This window comes from Lissotriton helveticus, chromosome 4_1 (genome assembly GCF_964261635.1).
Source record: "Lissotriton helveticus chromosome 4_1, aLisHel1.1, whole genome shotgun sequence".
In the NCBI taxonomy this organism is placed as follows: Eukaryota; Metazoa; Chordata; class Amphibia; order Caudata; family Salamandridae; genus Lissotriton; species Lissotriton helveticus.
Genome location: NC_136063.1, coordinates 1457822616 through 1457848886, shown reverse-complemented (window position 1 = coordinate 1457848886; position 26271 = coordinate 1457822616). Strand labels below are relative to the sequence as shown.

The 26271-nt window shown below is 45.5% G+C and overlaps 1 protein-coding gene across 3 annotated transcripts in view; it reads right to left on the bottom strand.

The window, feature by feature from the left end:
• The window catches only part of PRP4K (pre-mRNA processing factor kinase PRP4K), a 483201-nt gene that overhangs the window by 228471 nt on the left and 228459 nt on the right, over positions 1-26271 (bottom strand). For all 3 annotated transcript variants that reach the window (XR_013610604.1, XR_013610605.1, XM_078688044.1), the window contains exon 7: positions 11021-11094. Coding sequence is in view for 1 of the 3 variants with exons in the window: in XM_078688044.1 (XP_078544170.1) it covers positions 11021-11094 (74 nt within the window). In the remaining 2 variants the exon portion in view is untranslated. The remainder of the gene's footprint in view (positions 1-11020; positions 11095-26271) is intronic.

The window sequence follows — 26271 nt, the reverse complement described above, 5'->3', positions numbered from 1 at the left end:
ACTACAATTCACTGACCTCCATGTGCTAATCATAAAAAGGGCCCTTGTGTCATACTGTAGGTATTGTTTAAAGTTAGTTGGTCGCTGGTCTGTATCACGCTCAACAACCTATTCAGAGAGATCCCAACTCTTACCATTTTCCAAGAGGCCAGGAAAACTCACTTTACCGAATATGAAAGGTGTAAATTGGCCACCTCGTGCTGTTTATTGTGCATCCCACTTTACAATTCCTAAACACAATACTCTCACACTGGCCTATGCTCGAAGTAATCTGAAAATATATAACCTTTTTCATCTCCTTTTCAATAATAACATTTGTCCATGTCTGCACTCGTGATCCTACCTCAAGTATTCAGCACTAACCCACATGTAACCACCACACCAGCAAATTATGTTATGCTTGGACCAGTTACTCTGCACAGCACTTATGTTTCAAGGGCTTTAATCACATCAAATACAACACAAATAGCCACAGAAAACCAACTGTTATCTGTACGCACGTTTGGTTTTTATTACACAAAAAAACAAGCAGATGGTACAATGCAGAACATACTTATCAAATGTAAGGCTCTTTTTGATAAAAAACATCCTCAAATTCCTGCTATTAGTGTCTTTGGAACACTGATGTCCCTTCCCAACAAAATACCGCCAGAAAACCTTTCACATAAGTAGCAAATATCAAACTCCAGAGAAATCACATACATGTATGGCACTAGCATAAAATAAATTTACATTAGTCTCTTTGACAAGGTAATAAAATGTAAGGAATAATGTCTTCCATGATGGAAGTTTATATATTTTATTTCTAGTAATCCTCACTTCTTGCATCTTGTTGGAAATTTGCCCTTACTGCAGGTAAACGCGAATTTTGTGGCCTTTTTGCAGGATCCTATTTTCCCTAGCCAAAGAACTCTGCATTTTACCAATGCTAAAGTGCCTTATGACGATTGCAAAATATACGTTTATTGTAACTGTAGGAAGCTGGCACTGTATATACTATACCAAAGCAAGGTATAGTGTGCACAGAGTCAAATAAATCTCCAGAGGTATACCAGAGGCTAAAGTAAACAATACCATACTCTCTCTTGTGGTAGTGTGGTTGAGCAGTCAGGCTTATATGAGGGTAGTGTTAAGCATTTGTTGTACACACTCAGGCATGAAATGATGTCACACACTCAGACTGCATCCAGGCAAAGTGTTGGTATAAAAAGTTGCTATTTTGCTATTTTTATTACTAGGACCAAGATTTACTCTGTAGCAGGTAAGTGATAAGTTCAATACAATATTTGTCAAGAAACATCGTGTACTGGCTTTTAAGAAGCATACAAGTTACTTTGCAGTAGACTAAATGGGTTGTAGACATGTTAGAGTATTTTAAATCACTTTTCAGTTACTTTCCTAGACTGGGGTGAAACAAACTAATAACACAATTTAAGAATACCAAGACTTAAGCAAGCAGGTTAACCCTTTTGAAAGCACTAAGTTACTTTTGTTGTAGTACAAGACAGTTCAACACTTAAAGTTTTCAGGTAAGTAAACGGTTTTGGGCAAGGAGTTTTGTGGGGTAGAACCAAGGTTCCTCAAGGTTCAAGTTGGCACTCAAGGGGCACCACCAGCGACAATAGTGCAGCGGGTGCATAGTGCAGCGCTCCAATGTTAGCCAATGGTGCTAGGGGGCACCTCGGTTGGGGGCTGCTTACGATAGGCCACTTGATCTTGGGAGGCAAGCTCCTGTTGGTAAGGTAAGGGTAAAGGGGATCCCAGGTCAGCACCAAGTCCACACCACCAGCGGCGCAGGGGAGGCAGGGTGCAGGGTGCTTAGGCGGTGTCGGGAGCCAAATGCTTTCCTATGGCCCTTGCCGGTCGAGGAAAGAGACTGCAGGCTGGAGCTAGAAGCATGGAAGCATGGAACCAACGACTGGAGGATGAAGTTGAAGAGTTGTGGACACCGTTGGTCCGGCACCTCACGGCTCAGGGGCTGCGGATGCAGGGGTGTATTTTTGTTTCGGGTTCTTCTCACCGGTTCCGGTCGGGAGACCCTACATGATGAGGCTGCAGGCATCGATAAGGTCGGAGAAGGTCGTCTAACGTTCGATCCTACGTCAGGATTTCCGTGGGGACCTCGTGTTGGGCCACTCGGACTCAGGCCATGGGCATCGGGTGCAGAGTGATGAGGACACGTTGTTTCAGCTGGATCTGGAGTCCTGGCCTTGGCTGCTGTTGGAGAAATCCAGTGTCCACATGAGAGTCCTTCTGGAAGGCTGGGCAGGTCACCGTGGTTCTTAGAGGCTGTTGGCAGCAGGACTCTCAGGTTTCAGCTTGCAGGGGTTCCAAAGCAGGAGACGGACTGGGGCCAAAGAAGTTGTCATCCTCCTCTGTTCTGCAGCATGGCTCTTCGTCCTTCTTCTTGACAAGTCAAATCTAGCTTCTGGATTTCAAACTGCCCCCTAAATACAGTATTTAGGGGGGCGCTTTAAGGGGTCTCCAGGTAGTAGCCAATGGGCTACTGTCCTTCGGGTGACTACAGCCTTAGAGCCAGTGCCTGCCATCAGCAAGATAGCAGGCACTGAAGAGTGGGCTTCACCTTTCCTCCCCCACTTGAGGGGTGGGGTTGACAGAGGTGGGCACACCTTCTGGGCTGGTCTAAGTTTTTCCATCTGTCTTCTGCCGAAAAGGGTGTGAGACAGGAAAGGGGCCTGCTCCTGATAGCAGGAGAGGCTCGGGTTTGCTTTACAAAGGCTGCAAGGCTTTTGCAGCTCCGCTGCCACAGATGGCTCTTCCTGACCTGGGGCAGGTATGAACACCTCTGCCCAGGAAAGGCCTTGTTTCTGGGCCCAGGGAGCAAAGGCTCCCAACCCCAGGGGTCCGAAACTTGCTTCATGGTGGCAGGCTTTTGTTCACCAGTCAGAAACTCCAATAAAAAATTGTGACACAGAAGCTGGTTTGGTTCAGGGGGTCCCTCCTAGAAGAGACCAGAGTGAAGGGAATAATAAATCTGAAACTGGAATCAGTGTAGGATTATTATCCCGAGATGTTTGATACCAAACATCCCAGGATTCAGTAAAGCCATTATGGTGCTAGGAAACTCATAGGGACCAGTTTCCAGAACATATACTCAGGATGGCTTTACTGAGCACTTATAATATCCAAGGAAGGCGTTAGTTATTATAGGGGCCTGTCTGTTCATGCAGACAGTCCCTTACATGAGACATATTGCACCCGAACTGAAGGGTGATTTACCTAGGTCTCATGCAGTACTGAGCAGGCATGGCAAACAAGGATATGTGCCATTTCGACTATTCATTTTTAGCTGCACCAAAACATTCAGGCTGCAATGGCCATGGTGCACGCTTGTGGTGAGAGGTCTCTTGAGCGTGGCACAATACATGCTGCAGCCCTCGGAGGCCTTTCGCTGTCTACCAGGCCCATGGCACTATAGGCACCCCTTACAGGAAAAAACATGACTGGATGCCTGCCATGTGTAGGACACTGGTGCAGGCTTTAACTGAAAATAATCCAACCTGTCAAAATAACCTCTTTTTGACAAGCCTAACCCCATCTTTTAAATATTATTGTCACCCCTAAGCAGGCCTTACTCTCCATTAAGGAGGGATGCATGGTATTTAAAAGTAGTAGCGGTCGCTCCCTCCTGCCCTTGCTCTCTCCTGCCTTTCCACCTGGGTATCGTTAGCGCTGCTCTGCTATCACTCACAACGATTGTCCGTGCCTGCATTATTTATTTATTAATTTGAACTGCCTGTATTGCTGATATAGAGATCGTGTGCCCGTGCCTGCATTATTTATTAATTTGAACTGCCTGTATTGCTGGCATAGAGATCGTGTGCCTGTGCTTGCATTATTTAAGTATTTACTGTTTGTATAGCCGCTTCGCTGACCACGGCGTATATTTCTCATCAATTTCCCCCAACCCGATCGGCGCTTCCGCCCCAGCCGCCATTCCTGTTGTTGTTGTGCCCGGAGCCCGCCCCCTCCACCACGCACCCGCCTCCCAGCTGCTCCTCCCTCCCACTAAAGTAACAAGGCTTCCTCCCTGGACACCGAAGCGCTGTGACCGTCCTGACTTCGTCAGTAGCGGTCGCTCCCTCCTGCCCTTGCTCTCTCCTGCCTTTCCACCTGGGTATCGTTAGCGCTGCTCTGCTATCACTCAGAGCGATTGTCCGTGCCTGCATTATTTATTTATTAATTTGAACTGCCTGTATTGCTGATATAGAGATCGTGTGCCCGTGCCTGCATTATTTATTGATTTGAACTGCCTGTATTGCTGGCATAGAGATCGTGTGCCCGTGCTTGCATTATTTAAGTATTTACTGTTTGTATAGCCGCTTCGCTGACCACGGCGTATATTTCTCATCAATTTCCCCCAACCCGATCGGCGCTTCCGCCCCAGCCGCCATTCCTGTTGTTGTTGTGCCCGGAGCCCGCCCCCTCCACCACGCACCTGCCTCCCGGCTGCTCCTCCCTCCCACTAAAGTAACAAGGCTTCCTCCCTGGACACCGAAGCGCTGTGACCGTCCTGACTTCGTCAGTAGCGGTCGCTCCCTCCTGCCCTTGCTCTCTCCTGCCTTTCCACCTGGGTATCGTTAGCGCTGCTCTGCTATCACTCACAGCGATTGTCCGTGCCTGCATTATTTATTTATTAATTTGAACTGCCTGTATTGCTGATATAGAGATTGTGTGCCCGTGCCTGCATTATTTATTAATTTGAACTGCCTGTATTGCTGGCATAGAGATCGTGTGCCCGTGCTTGCATTATTTAAGTATTTACTGTTTGTATAGCCGCTTCGCTGACCACGGCGTATATTTCTCATCAATTTCCCCCAACCCGATCGGCGCTTCCGCCCCAGCCGCCATTCCTGTTGTTGTTGTGCCCGGAGCCCGCCCCCTCCACTACACACCCGCCTCCCAGCTGCTCCTCCCTCCCACTAAAGTAACAAGGCTTCCTCCCTGGACACCGAAGCGCTGTGACTGTCCTGACTTCGTCAGTAGCGGTCGCTCCCTCCTGCCCTTGCTCTCTCCTGCCTTTCCACCTGGGTATCGTTAGCGCTGCTCTGCTATCACTCACAGCGATTGTCCGTGCCTGCATTATTTATTTATTAATTTGAACTGCCTGTATTGCTGATATAGAGATCGTGTGCCCGTGCCTGCATTATTTATTAATTTTAACTGCCTGTATTGCTGGCATAGAGATCGTGTGCCCGTGCTTGCATTATGTAAGTATTTACTGTTTGTATAGCCGCTTCGCTGACCACGGCGTATATTTCTCATCAATTTCCCCCAACCCGATCGGTGCTTCCGCCCCAGCCGCCATTCCTGTGGTTGCTGTGCCCGGAGCCTGCCCCCTCCACCACGCACCCGCCTCCCAGATGCTCCTCCCTCGCCCCTCCCCCCCTCACCACCCTTTTATGAGAGGTGCTAATGCGCGCAGCGGTCGCGCCCCGTGCGCGCCGAAGGTGCGCCAAAGGTAAGCCCGTCTACGCCCGTCCGCGCCTGGACCGCGCACAGCGCCTGTCCCCCTGGTCCCCGCCGCACCCAACCCTCTAGAGTCACATATGATGCCGCTACTCTCCTCGCCCTCAACCCCGGACGTTCACCACTATGCTGCGAAGCTACTCCAGGACGTACTCACGGCCCATTCGCCTGCCTCTCCTGCAAGTTCATCTGCTTCAGGACCCGCACCAAATCCACGTCCCCCAAACACAGCTCCGACTCTAACCGCCTAAAGTGCATCCTGCTCAACACCCGCTCGGTCCACAGACACGCAACAGAACTCTGGGACCTACTCGACACTGCGTCTCCTGACATCGCCTTCCTTACTGAAACATGGATGAACACATCATCTGCACCCGACATCGCCATAGCCATACCGGACACTTACAAGATTATCCGAAAAGACCGCACCAATCAAACAGGAGGAGGCCTCGCCATCATCCACAGGAACACCATCAAAATCTCAACCAGCTCCGACGACTATCTTGCAACCGCCGAACATCTCCACTTTCAGATCCACACCGACCCCAGGACCACACTTAGAGGCACCCTCATCTACAGGCCTCCAGGTACCCGCACTCAATTCAGCGATGACATCGCAGACTTCGTCTGCCCACACGCCCTCGCATCCGAAAACTACATTCTTCTAGGAGACCTCAACTACCACCTTGAAAACAAACACGACAGCAACACCACCACCCTTCTGGACAACCTGGTCAATCTCGGACTCAAACAACTTGTAGACACCCCCACCCACACAGCCGGACACACGCTCGACCCTATCTTCACCTCCAGCAAACACATCTCCTTCGACCGCACTACAGCTCTCCACTGGACGGATCATAGCTGTGTTCACTTCAGCTACAAAACCACCCTGACCCACAACCGTCCACAACCTATTCCTCTGAGAAACTGGAACAAAATCACCTCCAACCAACTCCTCACATCACTCAACCAAAACCCCCCCACCCTCTCAATGGACCCAAACCAAGCGGCCACCAACCTCAGGCAATGGATTACCCACAGTGCTGACGAATTAGCACCCCTGAAAAAGCACCAGATGAAATCAGCCAGCAAAAAGGCTCCCTGGTTCAATGACGAACTTAAAAAATCCAAGAAGCTATGCCGCACCCTGGAGAAGATATGGAGAAAAAACCCAACCTCCGACAACATGGCCTCCCTCAAGTCAGCCACCCGCAAACACCACCAACTGATCCGATCGGCCAAGAAATCAGCATTCAAGGATCGTCTCGACAACAACACCCAGAACAGCAAGGAACTCTTCAACATCATCAAAGAATTCACAAACCCCACCGCAGCATCTAACAACATCACTCCCTCCCAAGACCTCTACAACGCGTTATCCTCCTTCTTCTACAACAAAATTGCCGACATCCACAACAGCTTCGAGAATACTCCCAGCGATCAACCCTCCCCACACCCCTCAGATCCTACTCCGCCAACTAACAACCTCAGCGCCTGGAACCCAATCACCACTGAAGACACCATTCGCCTCATGAACTCAATCCACTCTGGCTCGCCCACCGACCCCTGCCCCCACCACATCTTCAACAAAGCTGACTCCATCATCGCACCCCATCTCCGTGATGTCATCAACTGCTCGTTCAACTCTGCCACCTTTCCAGAAAGCTGGAAACACGCCGAACTCAGCGCCCTTCTGAAGAAACCCACAGCAGACCCCTCTGAACTTAAAAACTACCGACCCATATCCCTCCTCCCATTACCAGCCAAAGTCATCGAGAAAGCCGTCAACAGCCAGCTCGCTGCCTTCCTTGAATCCAACAACTCCCTTGATCCATCTCAATCCGGGTTCCGAGCCAAACACAGCACCGAAACCGCCCTCATTGCAGCGACCGACGACATCCGAACACTCCTGGACAACGGAGAAACAGTGGCCCTCATCCTACTCGACCTATCCGCCGCCTTCGACACAGTCTGCCACAACACCCTTATACATCGCCTCAGCAACATCGGCATACAAGGAAAAGCCTTGGACTGGATCATCTCATTCCTCGCTGGGAGAACTCAAAAAGTCCGACTTCCCCCATTCTACTCAGAGGCCACCGAAGTCATCTGCGGCGTACCTCAAGGATCCTCACTCAGTCCCACCCTCTTCAACGTCTACATAAGTCCTCTCACCTCCATCGCGCGTCAACACAACCTCAACATCATCTCTTACGCCGACGACACCCAATTAATCCTTTCCCTCACCAAAGACCCCAACATCGCCAAGACCAATCTTCACGAAGGCATTAAAGAAGTAGCCGAATGGATGAAACATAGCCGCCTAAAACTCAACTCAGACAAGACGGAGGTACTCATCCTGGGATCTTCCCCCTCAGCTTGGGACGACTCTTGGTGGCCTTCTGCTCTGGGCACAGCACCCACACCCACAGACCATGCACGTAACCTCGGCTTCATCCTAGACTCCTCTCTCTCGATGTCCAGACAAGTCAACGCAGTCTCGTCCTCCTGCTTCAACGTACTTCGCATTCTCAAAAAGATCTTTCGCTGGATCCCCCGCGAGACAAGAAAGACTGTCACTCACGCACTGGTCACGAGCCGACTGGACTATGGTAACACACTATACGCCGGAATCGCAGCAAAATTACAGAAAAAACTCCAGCGCATCCAAAATGCGTCAGCGAGACTCATATTAGACATCCCTCGCCAAGATCACATCACCGGACATCTAAAAGACCTCCACTGGCTTCCCGTCAACAAAAGAATTACCTTCCGCCTTCTCACCCACGCACACAAGGCCCTCTACAATCTAGGACCCGAATGCCTCAACACTCGACTGTCCTTCTACAAACCCACCCGCCAACTAAGATCGTCCAATCAAGCCCTCGCCGCAGTCCCGCGCATCCGAAAATCCACCATGGGTGGCAGATCCTTCTCCTTCCTGGCTGCCAAGACCTGGAACTCACTCCCCGCCCACCTCCGCCTTACTCAGAACCACATCGCCTTCAGAAAAGAACTCAAAACCTGGCTATTCGACAAATAATGTACCCCTTCCCCTAGCACCTTGAGACCCTCTGGGTGAGTAGTGCGCTATACAAATGCCCGAACTTGAACTTGAATGTTAAACGTGTCCTTAACAGTGGAAAGGCCCAAAAGGCTATTTTTGCTGTAGCAGAATTAGCTGTTCCATAGGAAAGCATTGGGATACAGTATTAAGTTTAATGTTATCACCGCCTAGAAAATAGCAAGAGAAACTCTTTTTAGTAGTTAAACAAAATCCAGTGTGATAGTAAAGTAGAAGTTACCTTTTGTCTGTCTAAATCTTCTAATGCCTTTCAGTGCCTTCCTGCCTGCACTTGGCAGATGATTGCTCCCCTGTGTTAGTGTGGATTTCTCCCAGTTGTAAACAATTGGCTGTCTGGAATGGGCAAATATTGCCCATCTGAACCCGGTAGAATAATGCAGAGGAGGCTGGAAAGATCCTCTTTGAGAAAAAGTGCCTCATCCTGCTTGAATATCACATCCTGTCTTTAAAGTCTCCAAGAGTTTTTGCCATAGAACACTTGGGGCGCACTTCAAAGAGGTCTCCCCTGTCAAAGCAAATGTTAGATGACACTGAGGCAGGGCCCTTCTTTTGTCCTGCCAGGCCTTAATCACAGTAGGACTCTCTTTGACATTACAGTGTCAAAGCCGGTTTAACAGGTCTGCTAGGTTTACATATAACATTTGGAGGGCACTTCAAAGGAAAGAAACACTTTGTATGTATCCACTGTCTGGTTGCCGAAAGCTTGGTTGGGATAAAAGACACTGTCTAAAATTGATGTGGGAAGCCACGGGGATTACCATAGTACACTCCCTGCATCCAACTCCAGCCCTAGGAGCCCACGTTTAGTGTGGTGGAAGACTTCAATCATCTTGAAAATGCCCAAAGCTGGTATGGTTAGGCCTGGAAACCTTTAATCCCCAGGTTGGGGTGTCCCCAGGGGTCATTCCCACTCACTACCTTGTGCCAGGCATAAATGTGATCCCACCAGGCATTCATTTCAGAACACTTCCTGACCTTTACAAGATCAAAAGAGGTTGAAACGTGCCTTCGCAGACCTTAGAAGAGATTCGAAGACTTGATCTGGCTTGCCTCTTGTACTCAGGAGAAGGCAGTGAACTCCCAAGTGTCATAAGGCTGACCTTCGGTTAGAGATACAGGGACAAAACAAGCTACAAGAGGCCTTTTCCTGGAACTGCCCAGCTGATCAGTGGCAACTGCTTGTAACCCTGGGAGTATCTAAGTGCCTCCAAGGAGGTCCTGGAGGGCTTTGGATGTGTATTCTTGTGGTAGTTTGGGACTAAAAGAACTAAAGCCAGAGGTAAAACTTTTGACCAGGACGAACCTTGCTAGTGCATCTGACCAATGCTCGACCACAGATGGTCTCAAATTGTGCCTAGGCCCCGTTCTCCAGCTTCTATTGGCAAATTGGGCTACTTGGTGTTATTTCAACTGAAAACGTCAAAATTCATATCTCCGGTTCCCCTTTTTAGATTATTGGTGTCATTTTATTTATTAAATTGTGCTTTATTTTTCTAAATGGGTTTTGGATTTTTTTTAATTTATTTTTCATTTCAACTTTATTACTATTTTAGTAATGCATCAATAGTTTAAACATTGCCTCCAAGCTAAGCCTATCTGCTCAGAGCCATAACTACCAAGAAGTGGAGCTCAGTTATATTTGGTGACTTTAGTGGTTCACCCTGATGAAGATTGTGGTTATTACCCGAGGTGGATACCTACCCAACCGAACTAATAACTCAATTTCTTACACTTATCTTTTAAATATCTTATTTTAATCATGGAAATGTGTTAATGTAATGAAATTGGTTTTTACACATCCCACAGAAAATACTTTTTTCCTTAATCACTGTGCTGGTATCTAGTGATTTTTGTGTACCTTTCAGAGAGGGACAGGTCTCACATGTCTGTTCAAACTGAGAAGTACATAAAAACTTCACTTAAAGATTGTTAGCGGCAACATTTTTTATTCGTACACGAAGCTGCCGTGAGCCTATTAGATGCTGATATCAGAACATTCACGCAGTAATGGTGTTATGTAAGCTTCGCTAAAGATACAACTGCGTTATATGTAATCACTTTGCCTGCCCAATTGGAATGGGACAAAGTTAGTGTTGGACAACTATAATAGTTTTTTGTTCTCCTTTTTTGATCCTGGCCCCTCCAAGGCGTCTGTATTGAAGTTAAATGAATAATTTATGTACCTTAATTCCTTGCTAAGCTGTATTGTTTCTTGTCACATCCGTCCTTTTCACGGTCTTTAAACAAAATCAATAAAACTGGTTATACAAAATAAATAATTCACCCCCTATGCATTTGTTTCATCACCTGACAAACTACATATTATAAAAGACACTTTCTTTTTTGTCAAAGTTGTGAAAACAAGCCTCTCTCAAACAGAAAAGGCAGCAAGCACTAACAATACAGTACAACACATAGTAGCTCATCTTTAAAAATACCTACATCAAAGAATGCGGCAAACATATCATCAGATTCTGTGAACATGTCAGGAGCCAAAATCTTTTTCTGTGTTGTACCTTAGATAAGGAAACACATGTTAAAATGATATTCATTCAATCAGATCTACTTGGTTCAGGTCATTAATAAGTGAACAAACTATACATCTTAAAAAATAAATTAATAATTTTTCTTTTCGGTGTGGTTTAACATACTCTAATTTCAGTAGCAACTGTTTTCTGAACTAGCCATATTAACATAAGTGAATCAAGACATGAATAAGACGTCGTAGCAACTGAATATTGTGAAGATTACCCCCACGTTAGCGAACAAGAGTATGAAGCAAGTGCACCTGGTAAGAAACATGATTCTGATAATGTTCTGTATCATAACGTACATCAGGCTACTTTATCATATTTAACAACTTGTAAACTAAACTCTCCTGTCCACCTTCCTACAGCAGAGAATCAATCCACAAACTTTACTATAGTAATGCTTAATTAAAGAGGCCAATGATAAGTTGTGTATGAAGGAAATATTAAGTACTTGTATTCCTTGTTCTCCATCGTGGGAATCATTGGAAGGCATAGTTCCTTGTCTCTCAAATGTGCAAGGAACTGAAGTACTTTTAAACATCTAATATACAGACAAGCACACACAATCTCCCGCCTTTATACCCCCCCAGTTAAGGTGTACAATACAGCAATCAGTACTTACTACGATGGGATAGACAACCAGTTGATTTAGTCATAATAGTACAGTAAATTTTGTGCGTATGTGTATATATATATATATATATATATATATATATATATATATATATATATATATATATATATCCAAAACAACGATTCCTCTCCTCGAGGAACCTTGGAGTCGCAAAAACAAATCGCTGGGCACACTGAAGTGTTCTTATTCCTTTATTTTCGAAGCCAGGGGCATTTCAAAGCAAAAACAAGAACCAAAGCGTTTCGGTCACGGTTAGTTAGTGAAAAATATGTTCTAAACTTATAACATCAATAAAGTTTTTTCACATGAGGTCACTCCCCAAAAGGGGGATGTATCCTTAAAAAGAAAACTCCCACATTGTCACGGGGATTCTGGGCGATGTAGTTTGAAAAGTTTACACATCATCAGCATAATAAACAATTATATTTTTCAATGATTTGTCATAACATTTTACCAGTTTCGTCAACATCGGGACATTACCCTCTGTTTTGTGGTATTGTTACCTCAGGACACTCCCGCCCTCCAGTGGGCTGATTTTAACTGAGATGTCAAATTAAATCATACAATTTAGCTCTCTGCAAACACGTGCAAGTCCGCCCTCTGGTGGGCATATTTTGACTAGCACTAAGGAACCAATGATTCAATTGGTTTGATGTCTAAATCAACTTGGCAAATGGAACCCACAGAAAAAAAAAACGGTGTTTTTTTTAGGAAGGTAGGGGTGGACCACTAAGTCAAATAAACAATAATTGTAAAAAGGTGAAGGTTTGGGGTGTGAGGGGATTGTGACTGAAAACATTTGCTAACAAATAAACTGTGTGGTTGTGTATAAAATTGGGGATGATTGTCCAGAAGTTCATAGTTTCTCACACAGCGTCAATGGGAACAAAATCAGGGGGCGCAAAGAAATACACGAGGCAGATCAAGAGGAAGGGGGAGATCATGGCAACCCAGATTCGCAAAACCCCAACAAGGAGAAGCCGGAGGAGGAACCGCTACAAACGAAAAAGTGGGCACAGAAACCAGATTGATGAAACAAAAGAAGGGGAAATAAACGAAGAACTACAAATAATAAACCTTTCACGGAGAGAAATAACACAAGCAGAAAGCTCGCTTCTGAAACAAGCATTTGCAATGCAATAGGTCTCGCATTAGGAAAGTTTGAGCTATTGGTCTTGTAAATGACAATTTTTTTATGTGTTTTTGAAAATAGCTAAATTAATAGCTTTGTCATTTACAATGCCAATAGTTATAACTTTCGCAAATGTGACACCTATAGCATTTGTAATGCAACATGTTTTGTATTTACGTGACTTAGATGTATTGATATTACAAATAACAATGGCTTTTAATTTTTTTAAATAATTAATACTTAAATAAAAATGATTGTAATTTATAATGGCAATAGCTTAAACAAACTTTTGTAAATAACTTTTGTGAAGATAATGTTCAATGTATTTTATTGTGACGAAAATCCAAGAACAAAAGTGAAATATTAACATCTTTTTGTGACATTTGTAATAAAGCTTGAAACATTGAGAGAACATATTTGAACCAGTGATGCTGTGGTGGTGCTGAGTGATGCTGTGGTGGTGCTGAGTGGTGTTGAGTGGTGCTGTGGTGGTGCTGTGGTGGTGCTGAGTGGTGCTGTGGTGGTGCTGAATGATGCTGTGGTGATGCAGTGGTGGTGCTGAGTGGTGCTGTGGTGCTGCTGAGTGGTGCTGTATGATGCTGTGGTGGTGCAGAGTGGTGCTGTGGTGTTACTGGGTGGTGCTGAGTGATAATGTGGTGGTGCTGAGTGATAATGTGGTGGTGCTGAGTGATAATGTGGTGCTGCTGAGTGATAATGTGGTGCTGCTGAGTGATAATGTGGTGCTGCTGAGTGATAATGTGGTGCTGCTGAGTGATGTTGTGGTGGTGCTGAGTGGTGCTGTGGTGTTGCTGGGTGGTGCTGAGTGATAATGTGGTGGTGCTGAGTGATAATGTGGTGGTGCTGAGTGATGCTGTGGTGGTGCTGAGTGGTGCTGTGGTGGTGCTGAATGATGCTGTGGTGGTGCAGAGTGGTGCTGTGGTGGCGCTGAGTGATAATGTGGTGGTGCTGAGTGATAATGTGGTGGTGCTGAGTGATAATGTGGTAGCGCTGAGTGATGATGTGGTGATGCAGAGGGCAGAAAGGCACAACAAGCGGTGTGTAAACACCCACTTTGTACTTATAGTCCTTGCTTACAAGAAGCAAGGCAGGCAGTAAAAGAGATGCAGTTACTGACAGCCTTGCTTCTCATTAGTAACCACTATAAGTACAAAGTACGTGTTTATGCACTGCTTGCATGTTTTCCCAACACATAAATAAAAAGCACTGTCATTTACAATGCCAAATAGCTAAAAATCTCGCAAATGCGAGACCTATTGCATTGCAAATGTTTGTTTCCTCTGTTGTTCATGCTGTAAAACATTAACAAAAGACATTGGTAGAGCCAGCATGTCTCTTAGGCCAGAACTTTTGTCTTTGCAAGTGTGTGTTTTCTTTTTGCTCACCACTCTTGCTCGGTGTCCACAGCCATGCCGGATTGAAACAACCAGTAATTCTCTCACCCACTTAAAGAACAAGCACTACAATGTACTAACTACAAGGCCAAAATGCTCAGCACTCCGTTTACAAACCACTGTAGCTTGGTACTTTAATCAAGCCGTTAAATTAAAAGAAGCACAAAAACAGACTACAATTCCTAAAATTCATCAGCTTTTTCAAAGAAACTCCAGGGCTGCAAAACTGATGTCCCCAATGCCCCTGTTCCACATAGTTCTGGAATTCACCAAGAAGTGGCGAAAATTGCACAAAGGAGGGAGGAGCAGGTAGGTGGCGAAAATTGCACAAAGGAGGGAGGAGCAGGTAGAGTGAAAGAGAAACACAGTGAAATAGCTCGGTAGGTTGGGCAGCGGCTGCTGAATCTGTTTATGTGATAGAACAACACATTTGCCAATACTGAGCACCTTAATTAAAACCTATAAATCAGAAAAAGTTGTCATGAATATAACATGGACACTTGCTTAAAGAATTGCAAAATATATTTTTAATTGCTTTGTTTTCAATGATTATTCAATTTGTACACATACTTGTTTTGTGCATGGGAATACAAACAAACTATGTACATTTATATACAACACCTTATAAAACAATTATCAAAAAAGGAATGACATTAGACACACACTATCAATTCCACTCACTCTTGGCCAAACATTCAAACCACTGTTCAGACATACACATACAGGTCCTAGTGTCAACAATATTAAGCAAAAACCAAAGAATGAACCCTCGTTGTTTGAATTAATGTACAATTTTTTGTAAATTTAAGGGAAACCAAAATGTTCTTGCTGTTGGAAACTCAAGTTTTTTGCTTCGCAAAATGTTTTAAAGTGACACAGGACACAGGACTCTTGGTTTGAATGTTTGGCCAAGAGTGAGTGGAATTGATAGTGTGTGTCTAATGTCATTCCTTTTTTGATAATTGTTTTATAAGGTGTTGTATATAAATGTACATAGTTTGTTTGTATTCCCATGCACAAAACAAGTATGTGTAAAAATTGAATAATCATTGAAAACAAAGCAATTAAAAATATATGTTGCAATTCTTTAAGCAAGTGTCCATGTTATATTCATGACAACTTTTTCTGATTTATAGGTTTTAATTAAGGTGCTCAGTATTGGCAAATGTGTTGTTCTATCAGTTATGTTTGGCTCAGCCTTGCTGAGTTTTGAGTCAAGACCCTTTGAGTTGTCTTACTTTTGAATCTGTTTATGTGTCATCTAGAAACCCGTCAGTGGGGCTGTCTCGTCTTTTCCTCCTGCCAAGGTGGCTAACAATGAATACCCACGGAGATGGACAACAGTGAGCAATGAGGACTCTTTTCACGAGGGGCTTCTGAGTGACTGAAATAGACGAGAGTGAAGCTCGAGTTGTCTATAATGTCACTGAGATCACGAGGTGAAAAACACCCCCTTGACGCACCGGCACCCACTTATAACTACTTTACGTTGTATTTGGGTTCCTAATATGTCCACCAACACACATTTTGAGGCGTTGTAAATATGGGCTGGGAGGAAGGATTCAGCATTGTGACGTCCCAGCGTCTCACTGCTGTTACGTAACTGCAGAGGATAACAGCATTTTGAAAAGCCTGTTCAGGGTCGTAGGTGGGAATGAGGCTCGATACAACATGCAATACTAATAGCGCCTAGAGACAATTCATTATGCTGCGTGCGCCACAAGAATAGTAAAATCCAAAATATGAGTGCTAGAGAGAAATGTGGGATTTAAGGCTGCTTTCCATAATCAAGAGGGCCGAAACCAACAGGCTCGCAACGAGAGGGGGAAGAAGGGAGAGAAGAGATCGGGGGCAGGGCGAGAAAGGTTGCTGGGTCAGGAAGAAGGAGCAACAAGCTCTTAGCATTGCTGTGGAGAGGGGGGGAGGAGAAAGTGAAAGCGGGCATGGCATGTTGTGCGCGTGAAAGGCACGGCATGGGGCGGCAAAGCAATTTCAAAGAGTGGGAGCGAAGGAGCGAGCATATGGGGATGAGGTGTGAGTGAGGGGGAGAAGAAGCCTTTGATGTGGTGATGTGGTGTGCGAGGCCAAGCTCTCAGAGGCAGGCAGTTAAAGAAACAAGCTTCTTGGCATTGCTGTGTGGGGTGGACAATTCCTTCAGCTGAGTGCAGTGCACTACAATAGTAAAATACAAAATATGGGTGCTAGAGAGAAATGTGGGAGCCTTCTTAAAGTATTGACATAGTGTGTTCAGCAACCTTATGCACAGCTCCCACCATATGTGCACGTACAGTGCACCATGCAACTGAATTCACCTCTAGGCGCCTTCTGCGTCTGAGAGGGAGCGTGAAGGGACAGATGTGGGTGGGTCTAGGGATAAACTGGGAGGACAGACGAGTCAGTGCCGCAGAAAGTGCCTGGGGCCAATGCCCTGCCCTGCTACACAGAACGCATGCTCAGCCCTGCGGGCATCTGGGCACTGAGTAACAGATGCTTGCGGTCAGTGGGTGCTGATGAAAGTAAAATATCACGTGGCATACACTCTGAAGCCTTGAGAGTTATCATATGTTCCATTCCAATATTACACCGTGTGTGTAACCACTCCCATTTTAGCAACAAGCATTGACCATGAAAGAGACAGGGCCCTGAAAGTGCGGCCTTGAGATGCGCTCTGTGGTGGTGGAGGGGGGTGGAGGGGGGGGGGGTCAGGGGGTGTTGTGAGAGGCGCAACAACAAAGGAAAGGCAAAGGCAGAGGATGTTTATAAGATTCACCGAGGAGGGGGTGATCGGCGAGAGACGAAGAGGCACGAAGGAGTGCATCTCTTGAGAACCTTGATGTCTTTGCTGAGGCACAGGGATAGTGACTTTATTCCGTTTTAAAATGTATAAATGAGTTCATAAGCCCATATTTCTGGTAACAATACGACGTTTCCTTTTAGATCACGGGTTGTCCGAGATTCTTTGCATTTGTAATCACTCACAGGAGATGGCAGCATTATCCAATCCAGTAATACCTCTCGACTTCTAAAGGAGTCCGCTCAGCTGCGACTGGAAACGGAAACTGTTACTACAGGCTGCAGACAGATCTCGCAGCAGGCGCTTAACTCACTGAGCTATCTTGCCGGTTCATTAATCGGCTTGGAAAATGTGCTTTGAAGTGCCCCGTTTATTCCCAGTTTTCAAATAATATGAAACGGTGCCAAAGCTCCACTTGAAAAAGCTTGGCCTCTTGCTCAGTAAGTCCCAGTAATGGAGGCATCACAGCTGTGCCTATGAAATGTGCTTCTGTGGGTGGTGGGGTAGGCTAAGCGGCAGAGGTGGGCGGCTGCCAATTACGCGCTCTCCCGGATGCCGGGTTCCAGTGGATTACCAAGAGGGTTTATTACAAATCTCGCTTGATCCCGCGAGTTGTGGGAAGCGCAGAAACCTCTCGTTAGCAGAGACGACGAGGTGTGTGTGGAGGGGGTGATCGGCGAGAGACGAAGAGGCACGAAGGAGTGCATCTCTTGAGAACCTTGATGTCTTTGCTGGGGGAGCCTTTGATGGGGAAAACAAAACCTGTAACATTACGCAGCAGTGGACGGTGATGCAAAAAACTTTAACGCAGAAAAGTGATCGAGGTTGTTTGCCCCTCTTGGCGCAGTCAGGCGCCCTTTGTGTCTCACAAACTCCGACTCCAAATCTTGATAAAACTGTAGCAGTCTGTCATGCATGTGTGACCTTTGTGCTGCAAATGTTTCACTGCCTGAAGTTGCCTCTGCTTATATTTGTGTGAAAGTCTGCGCCTAGCGTAACCGCTCTTTCTGTGGGTGAATGCCAGAAAGGTGAAAAGGGGATATATTCCACACACAAACGGAAGCGCTCCAACAAATGGCATGAAAAGCAACGGAGAAGGAAGGAGTGGGAGGCGAGAAGGGAGGAAAGCTAATCGGATGGAGACTAACTTGAAAAGCAACGGAGTAGGAAGTCGGGGGGAGGCGGGAAGCTAATCGGATGCAAGAATTTCTTCAAGTTGTCCGCGTGGATGCATCTCTTGAGAACCTTGATGTCTTTGCTGAGGCACAGGGATAGTGACTTTATTCCGCTAATGTAATTAAAGCAGGATGGGGGAGCGGATCCTTTGAAGCACGGCCTCCCGGCCGTCAAAGAAGTAAACATCGGGGATGTAATTAGGGGGGAGGAGAAGTCGCGCTTGGGTGAATGCGCGCTCTGTGCTGGGGGAGGGCCATTAGCCTGTAAGAACTCGCGGCAAGATCAAAGGAAGGGTGGGAGGGACATTGGGGAACAGATGGCCATGAAAGTTCATGGGCCAAGAGCGCGTGTCCCCGTGGCCACGTGAACTCGAAGAAAACCGTACGAAAAAAGCGGTGGTTTCACGAGGATTTTGAGCACTTGAATTCTCGCCATTTCCCATTCCTTCGGAATGGAAAAGGCGAGACCTAAAAAGGAATAAACTTCTGCCCAACTCAGCGGATGGATATGGCTCAAACAAGAATAGATGTATATCTATACATCCGAAAAATCAAGCTAGCCAAATTATTCATGGAAAAAGAAAAGAAAATTAAGATCACCAAAATTCAACCCGAAATAATCTCGACATTACGAGTAAAAGAATCAGAGGCATATGTGACGCTATTGAACCTCAATGTGGAAGAGGGAAAGGAAATTAGCTTAAACACAGCAATACCACAATTGGGTGCTGGAACCAGCAACCTAAAGGCGAAATCCAAATTCTACCCACAATTAACACCCGGAAACAAAATCGATATGTTTCAAGAAGCGGTCATCCATGATTTATACAAAATTTCAAAAATGCAATGCAAGGACAACTTAACATCATCGGAAAGAGAAGCTTTAATTTCCCTAAAAAATGACCAAAGTTTCGAAATAAAAACAGCGGACAAAGGGGGGAATGTGGTGTTGTGGGACAGGGATCTGTATACCGCAGAGGCCATGGAACAATTAAACAACCCCTACTACTATGAAGAACTAAAAGTGAACCCTCTGGACAAAATAAAAAGAGATTTGGATCAAAAATTACATCAATGGGAAATGAAAGGCCTCATAGACTTTGATGAAAAGAAATATCTAACAGTTGATTTCCCAAGAACGGCAACATTGTATTTTCTGCCGAAAATACATTAAAAACCCACAAAACCACCAGGGAGACCGATTGTATCAGCAAATGGTTCTTTGTTCGAACCCATAGCAAATTTCATTGATTTCTATCTAAACCCCGTGGTGCAACAACTAAATTCTTACATAAAAGATACCACTGATTTTTTGTGTACTCTAAGAGATCTGACTTGGCAACCCAACTTCCAAATAATCACTATGGACGTGATCGGACTATACACGAACATTGATAACGAATTGGGTCTGAACGCATGCAGATATTTTTTGAAAGAACGGAACATTCATTACAAATATCACAACGACATGCTGATGGAAATGATTGAGAATATACTTACCAATAACATTTTCATGTTTGGTGATCTGTTATACAGACAAAAGAATGGAGCCGCAATGGGCTTCTCCTTCAGCCCAAGCTATGCTTGCATAGCTATGGGCTGGTGGGAGGAGACAGTAGCTTGGGACTCAAAACATCAAGAATTCACACAACACATTGTAACCTGGAAGAGGTTTATAGACGACCTATTTATAGTGTGGAAGGGGAGTGAGGAAGAATTTTTGGAATACTTCCCAATATTAAATACCATCACCCCATCCTTGAAATTTACCTACACTCTAAACCAAACCAGGGCGGTCTTCTTGGACACAGAAGTATATGTGACTAACAATCACATAGAAACAACACTTCATCGCAAAAGTACGGCTACGAATGCGACCCTTGAGGCTACCAGTTTCCATCAAAAGTCCCTAATTTCCAGCATACCCTACGGGGAATTTCTTCGTTTGAGAAGAATTTGCAGTGAGGAAACAGGATGGCATAAACAAAGCAAAAATACCATTAAACGTTTCCAAAAGAGAAAATACAACCAAAAAATTGTACAAAACTGCTGGGAAAGAGCGAACCAGACAGCAAGAACGGATTGTTTGAAAAAGAAAGAAAATCAAAAGCCGACTGAAGGAGAACCAATCAGATTAATTTTGAGTTACAGCCAAGAATAAAAAAAATAAACCAAATTCTCAGAAAAAATTGGAAAATCTTACAACTAGATCCGGTCATGGGTGAAAAAATGGGCAAACATCCGGTCATCACGTACAGAAGGGCGAAAAACCTACAGGATCAATTGGTACACAGCCACTTCAAAAAAACAACCAAAAAGAAACTGTAGTTAAAAACTAAAGGCTTCGAGAAATGCTATAATTGCAAAGCATGTGACATTGCCAAACCAACAACGGAAATAGCAATGCCCAACAAGAAGATGTGGCAAATCAGACAATGTATAACATGCAACAGCCAATACACAGTATACATGATCGAATGCCCGTGTAAACTAAGGTACATTTGTAGCACCATATGTGAGTTGAAGAAACGTATCCTCGAACACGTTTGAGCGACAGTACATAAAGATCGAAGCAACGCTGTTGCAAAACATATGGAAACTCACCACAATGGAGACTGGAAACAGTTACGATTTTGGGGATTAGAAACAATGACCTTATCGGACAGAGGAGGCCACAAAGAGAAACTTCTACGGCAAAAAGAGTCCAGGCACATACTTAATTTCAGAACAATGACCCCGTATGGCCTGAACCAATCTGAAGAACTTTACATACACCTTTAATAATCGCAAGGAAATTCCCTAAACTATGAACTTCTGGACAATCATCCCCAATTTTATACACAACCACACAGTTTATTTGTTAGCAAAAGTTTTCAGTCACAATCCCCTCACACCCCAAACCTTCACCTTTTTACAATTATTGTTTATTTGACTTAGTGGTCCAACCCTACTTTCCTAAAAAAACACCGTTTTTTTTTTCTGAGGGTTGCATTTGCCAAGTTGATTTAGACATCAAACCAAATGAATCATTGGTTCCTTAGTTCTAGTCAAAATATGCCCACCAGAGGGCGGACTTGAACGTGTTTGCAGAGAGCTAAATTGTATGATTTAATTTGACATCTCAGTTAAAATCAGCCCACTGGAGGGCGGGAGTGTCCTGAGGTAACAATACCACAAAACAGAGGGTAATGTCCCGATGTTGACAAAACTGGTAAAATGTTATGACAAATCATTGAAAAATATAATTGTTTATTATGCTGATGATGTGTAAACTTTTCAAACTACATCGCCCAGAAACCCTGTGACAATGTGGGAGTTTTCTTTTTAAGGATACATCCCCCTTTTGGGGAGTGACCTCATGTGAAAAAACTTTATTGATGTTATAAGTTTAGAACATATTTTTCACTAACTAACCGTAACCAAGACAGCGGAGGCTGTCGAAACGCGTTGGTTCTTGTTTTTGCTTTGAAATGCCCCTGGCTTCGAAAATAAAGGAATAAGAACACTTCAGTGTGCCCGGCGATTTGTTTTTGCGACTCCAAGGTTCCTCGAGGAGAGGAATCGTTGTTTTGGATATTAAAGTGGTTGGGCTCAACCACAGGAGTAACGCGGCCATTGCTGAAGCGCCTACCGGGGAAGAGAAGAGAGCCATATGGTTGAATATATATATATATATATATATGTATATTACCTACTGGCGGTCGCCAGTAGGTATATATAGTTAGGATTTTTTCTCTATGGGTTTTTTGAAAATTCTATGTCTAATAACTTTGGCGTTTGTGGACGGAATTGGCTGAAATTTTCAGGAAAATGGCACATTTTGTTTCTGAGCAGCCCTTGAAAATTTGGGGGGGGTTCGTCCAGTGGGGGCCGAGAAAAAAGGGGGGTCCCAAAACGTGTTTTTAACATTGAGTTTTCCATAGGGCGGTTGGCCTCACTTTTAGCCCGAACGGCTGAATGGATTTGCACGAAACTTGGCAAAATTGTAGGGACTGGTAGCCCGATGTGCCTTTTGTAGGTCTCAATATATGTGCTCCAGTGGATTTTGAGAAATTAACGTTTAAAAAAAGATATATATCTGTAAGCGCGGACCAGGCAGCGCTCTGGTTCGCGGACTTTTCGCGCAACGGAGCTTTGTGAAGCGAAGCTGATTGGTTCTCCGGCGTCTGTCAACATTCCAAACAGTCCGTAGCGGCCGCCATCTTGTCTCTCGGTAGGATCGAGAGACAAGAGGAGGTCAAAACAAAGGGGGAAATAACTATAAGGGGGCATAGTAGATCCTCGCTGACCCCCTAGGTTTGATGTGGAGGTTTTAAAAGGGCCCCGCGGGGCAAAAAAAAATAATAATAATAATAATCGAACGGCTGAATGGATTTGCACGAAACTTGGCAAAATTGTAGGGACTGGTAGCCCGATGTGCCTTTGCTAGGTCTCAATATATGTGCTTCAGTGGATTTTGAGAAATTAACGTTCAAAAAAAGATATATATCTGTAACAGCGCACCGCTTCGCGTACTTTTCGCGTTACGGAGCTTTGCGAAGCGAAGCTGATTGGCTCTCCGGTGTCTGTAAACATTCCAAACAGTACGTAGCGGCCGCCATCTTGTCTCTCGGTAGGATCGAGAGACAAGAGGAGGCCAAAGCGAAGGGGCAAATGACCATAAGGGGGCATAGTAGATCCTCGCTGACCCCCTAGGTTTGATGTGGAGGTTTTAAAAGGGCCCCGCGGGGCAAAAAAAAAAAATAATAATAATAATCGAACGGCTGATGACCATAAGGGGGCATAGTAGATCCTCGCTGACCCCCTAGGTTTGATGTGGAGGTTTTAAAAGGGCCCCGCGGGGCAAAAAAAAATAAAAATAATAATAATCGAACGGCTGAATGGATTTGCACGAAACTTGGTAAAATATTAGGGACTGGTAGCCCGATGTGCCTTTGCTATGTCTCAATATATGTGCTTCAGTGCATTTTGAGAAATTAACGTTCAAAAACAAGATATATATCTGTAACAGCGCTCCGCTTCGCGGAGATAAAATTATATCTGTATTACCTAGCTGTTGCTAACACCAGTTAGCGACGGCTAGTAGGAGATAGCGACCATCTTGGGTCCCACTTTGCATGTGAGTGATATTTATCACTAATGACATGCAAAGTGGGCATGCCAAGATGTTAGCGACTGGAAACAGTCGCTAACATCGCTATCTCCTATTATCAACTTTTGGAAATATTCGAGATAAGCGCGAATATCTCCAAAAAGTAACAGCTGCCCTGAGCAGTTCTTAGCCATGTTATCCAATGGGAGGTGGATAACATGGCTAAGAGCATTAGCTCGGTAATGCATGAATATCGCGGAGTTTTCAGCGATATTAATGCATTGCGCTCGTTTTTTATCGTATTTGCGATAAACCTTGATAATAGCAAGGTTTATCTGCGATAATTTCTGACGGTAAAAAAATCTTTGCAATGCATCGTTAGGGATAAATATCGCTTAACTTTGGTAATATGCCCCAACGTCTGTTAACGTTCGATTCGAAGGAAATCAGGAATTGTTGAAAAACATTGTGTGCGCCATCTTGTCTTTTTTCAAATGCCACACTTTTGTCGTGCACGGCAGCCATTTTAGATGCCTTGACCAGATCCACTCTGTGCACGCTGTCGATCCTTAGCATGGCTCCCCACCCTCGCAAGCATCTCCCCCAGGCAGTGGTCACCCCCGCTCTCTGTTTTATGCATGGGTAATAAACCTCCCCCCATCTGCGCTGTTCTTCCCTGAGAATCACACCCTGTGCCCGCCCGACACCTCCCTTTCGCCCTATTCACTACCGCACCCTCTGACACTCCTTTTCCTCTGTGTCCGATTGTCCAGGCCGGTCCTAGGCTATCAGCTAGCCCTGCAGATGTAGTTTATGGCCACAGCTGTAAAGAATCACCCGTCTTCAAAGGAGTTATAGTAGATCAAGGCCCACACTCGATGAGATCCGTCACAGCAGAAGCGTTGCTATTATCTGAAAACCATCCTGTATTGTGATTGGGGAGGGGACCGAGCGTGAAGCGGAAGATTCCAGGGATGACTCTTTGTACATCAAAGTTTTTACAATTATGTGTCACATTAAAAATATATAGCACTCCGACAAAGTAGTAAGATTATAAAACTTTAATAATTTATAAATATATACAAGAAAACAAAAATAGTAATAACATATAAACATTTTTAGAGAAAAACAACGAAGTAGCGGTCGGCTGTGCGAATAGTCCCAACGCAGCACAACGTCCAGATTTCCGGCGTGGGGCGTCGCGGGGGGTGGGTCATCAGTAGCAAACTGTTGTGCGAATAGTTCCAAGGCAGCAGAACGCGCCGAAATCTAGATGACACGAAAGTGATGTCTAGTAAGTTGCCACCCAGCAAATAACGGCGTGGGGCGTCGCGGGGGGTGGGTCATCAGTAGCAAACTGTTGTGCGAATAGTTCCAAGGCAGCAGAACGATGGCACCAAGGTGATGTCCAGTAAGTTGCCGCACTGGTTTTGGTATCCTACAATGCTGCTCCGAATAACGGCGTGGAGCGCCCCGGGGGAGGCGGCGTGAACGGGCCTCTCCAGGTGGAGTCTCATCTGTTTTAGTGGGGCGCCCCTTTACCGTTTCAGTTGCCATTCCGTCCGCTTTTGGTCCACTGTGTCAAAATCCGCCATTCAGCTGAGTTGCGCCCACTCTTGCGGTGCAGCGATAGGCGGCTGTCACAGGACTCTCAAAATGGCGGCAGGCTGTTTCCTTTTTGGGCCTGGTCCACTGAAATGGCCCTGGGACACCTTGGAAATCGGACGCTTGTCTGCTAGGTCTTGGACCCCATTCTCGAAAGCGTCCCCTCCGCCTTGAGAATTCATCAAAAGTTTTGGGGGCCCCGAGTCCTGCAGGCTTCTGGTGGGGAGCGGCTGCCATGATTGCTCGCGGAATGACCACGACGGAGCTACGAGATGGTGGTGCTCTCATGGTGACGCCAGTTTAGTCTGAAACATCCAGAAACAAGGTGGGGCTTTCATCGTTTGGGGGAAAAAAAAAGTTTTCATCCAATGAAAAGTGTTGTTTTTAGGTCATATGATCAAGCCTTCCATCATTAGGAAACCAAAAGTAAAATGAACCAATGAAAAGTTTTATAAACAAGTCACATGACCTGTTATGCGGCATAGGGTATAAAATGCGGAGAAAATACGTTGGCACGTGAGGCGGCGTCAGTAGCGGACCGATGTGCGAATAGGCCGAAGGCAATACAACGCGCTAAGATCCGGATGGCACCGAGGTGGTGTCATAGTTGAGAGTTCTGAGCAGCGGTTGTAACACTGTCTGAAGCTTATTTGCAGCTGCTGCAGCTTCACTACGCGCCAAGATCCGGATGGCACCGAGGTGGTGTGTAGGAAGTTGCCGCACTGGTGTGGCCATCCTACAATGCTGAAAGTCGGCGTGGGGCGCCCCGTTGGCCTGTGAGTTTGCGTCAGTAGCGGACCGATGTGCGAATAGGCCGAAGGCAGCACAACGCGCCAAGATCCGGATGGCACCGAGGTGGTGTCTAGTAAGTTGTCGCACTTCTGTGGCCATCCTACAATGTTGAAAGTCGGCGTGGGGCGCCCCGTTGGCCTGTGAGATGGTGTCAGTAGCGGACTGATGTGTGAATGGGGCCAAAGGCAGCGCAACAATATTTTCTACTATATTTCCGGAGTAGAAGACACCACAAGGCGCTGAGATGCCAAGATCCGGATGGCACCGAGGTGGTGTGTAGCAAGTTGCCGCACTGGTGTGGCCATCCTACAATGCTGAAAGTCGGCGTGGGGCGCCCCGTTGGCCTGTGAGATGGCGTCAGTAGCGGACCGATGTGCGAATAGGCCGAAGGCAGCACAACAATATTTTCTGACTGACACCACAAGGCGCTGAGATGCCAAGATCCGGATGGCACCGAGGTGATGTCTAAGTTGCGGACTGATGTGCGAATGGGGCCAAAGGCAGCGTAACAATATTTTTTGTATGG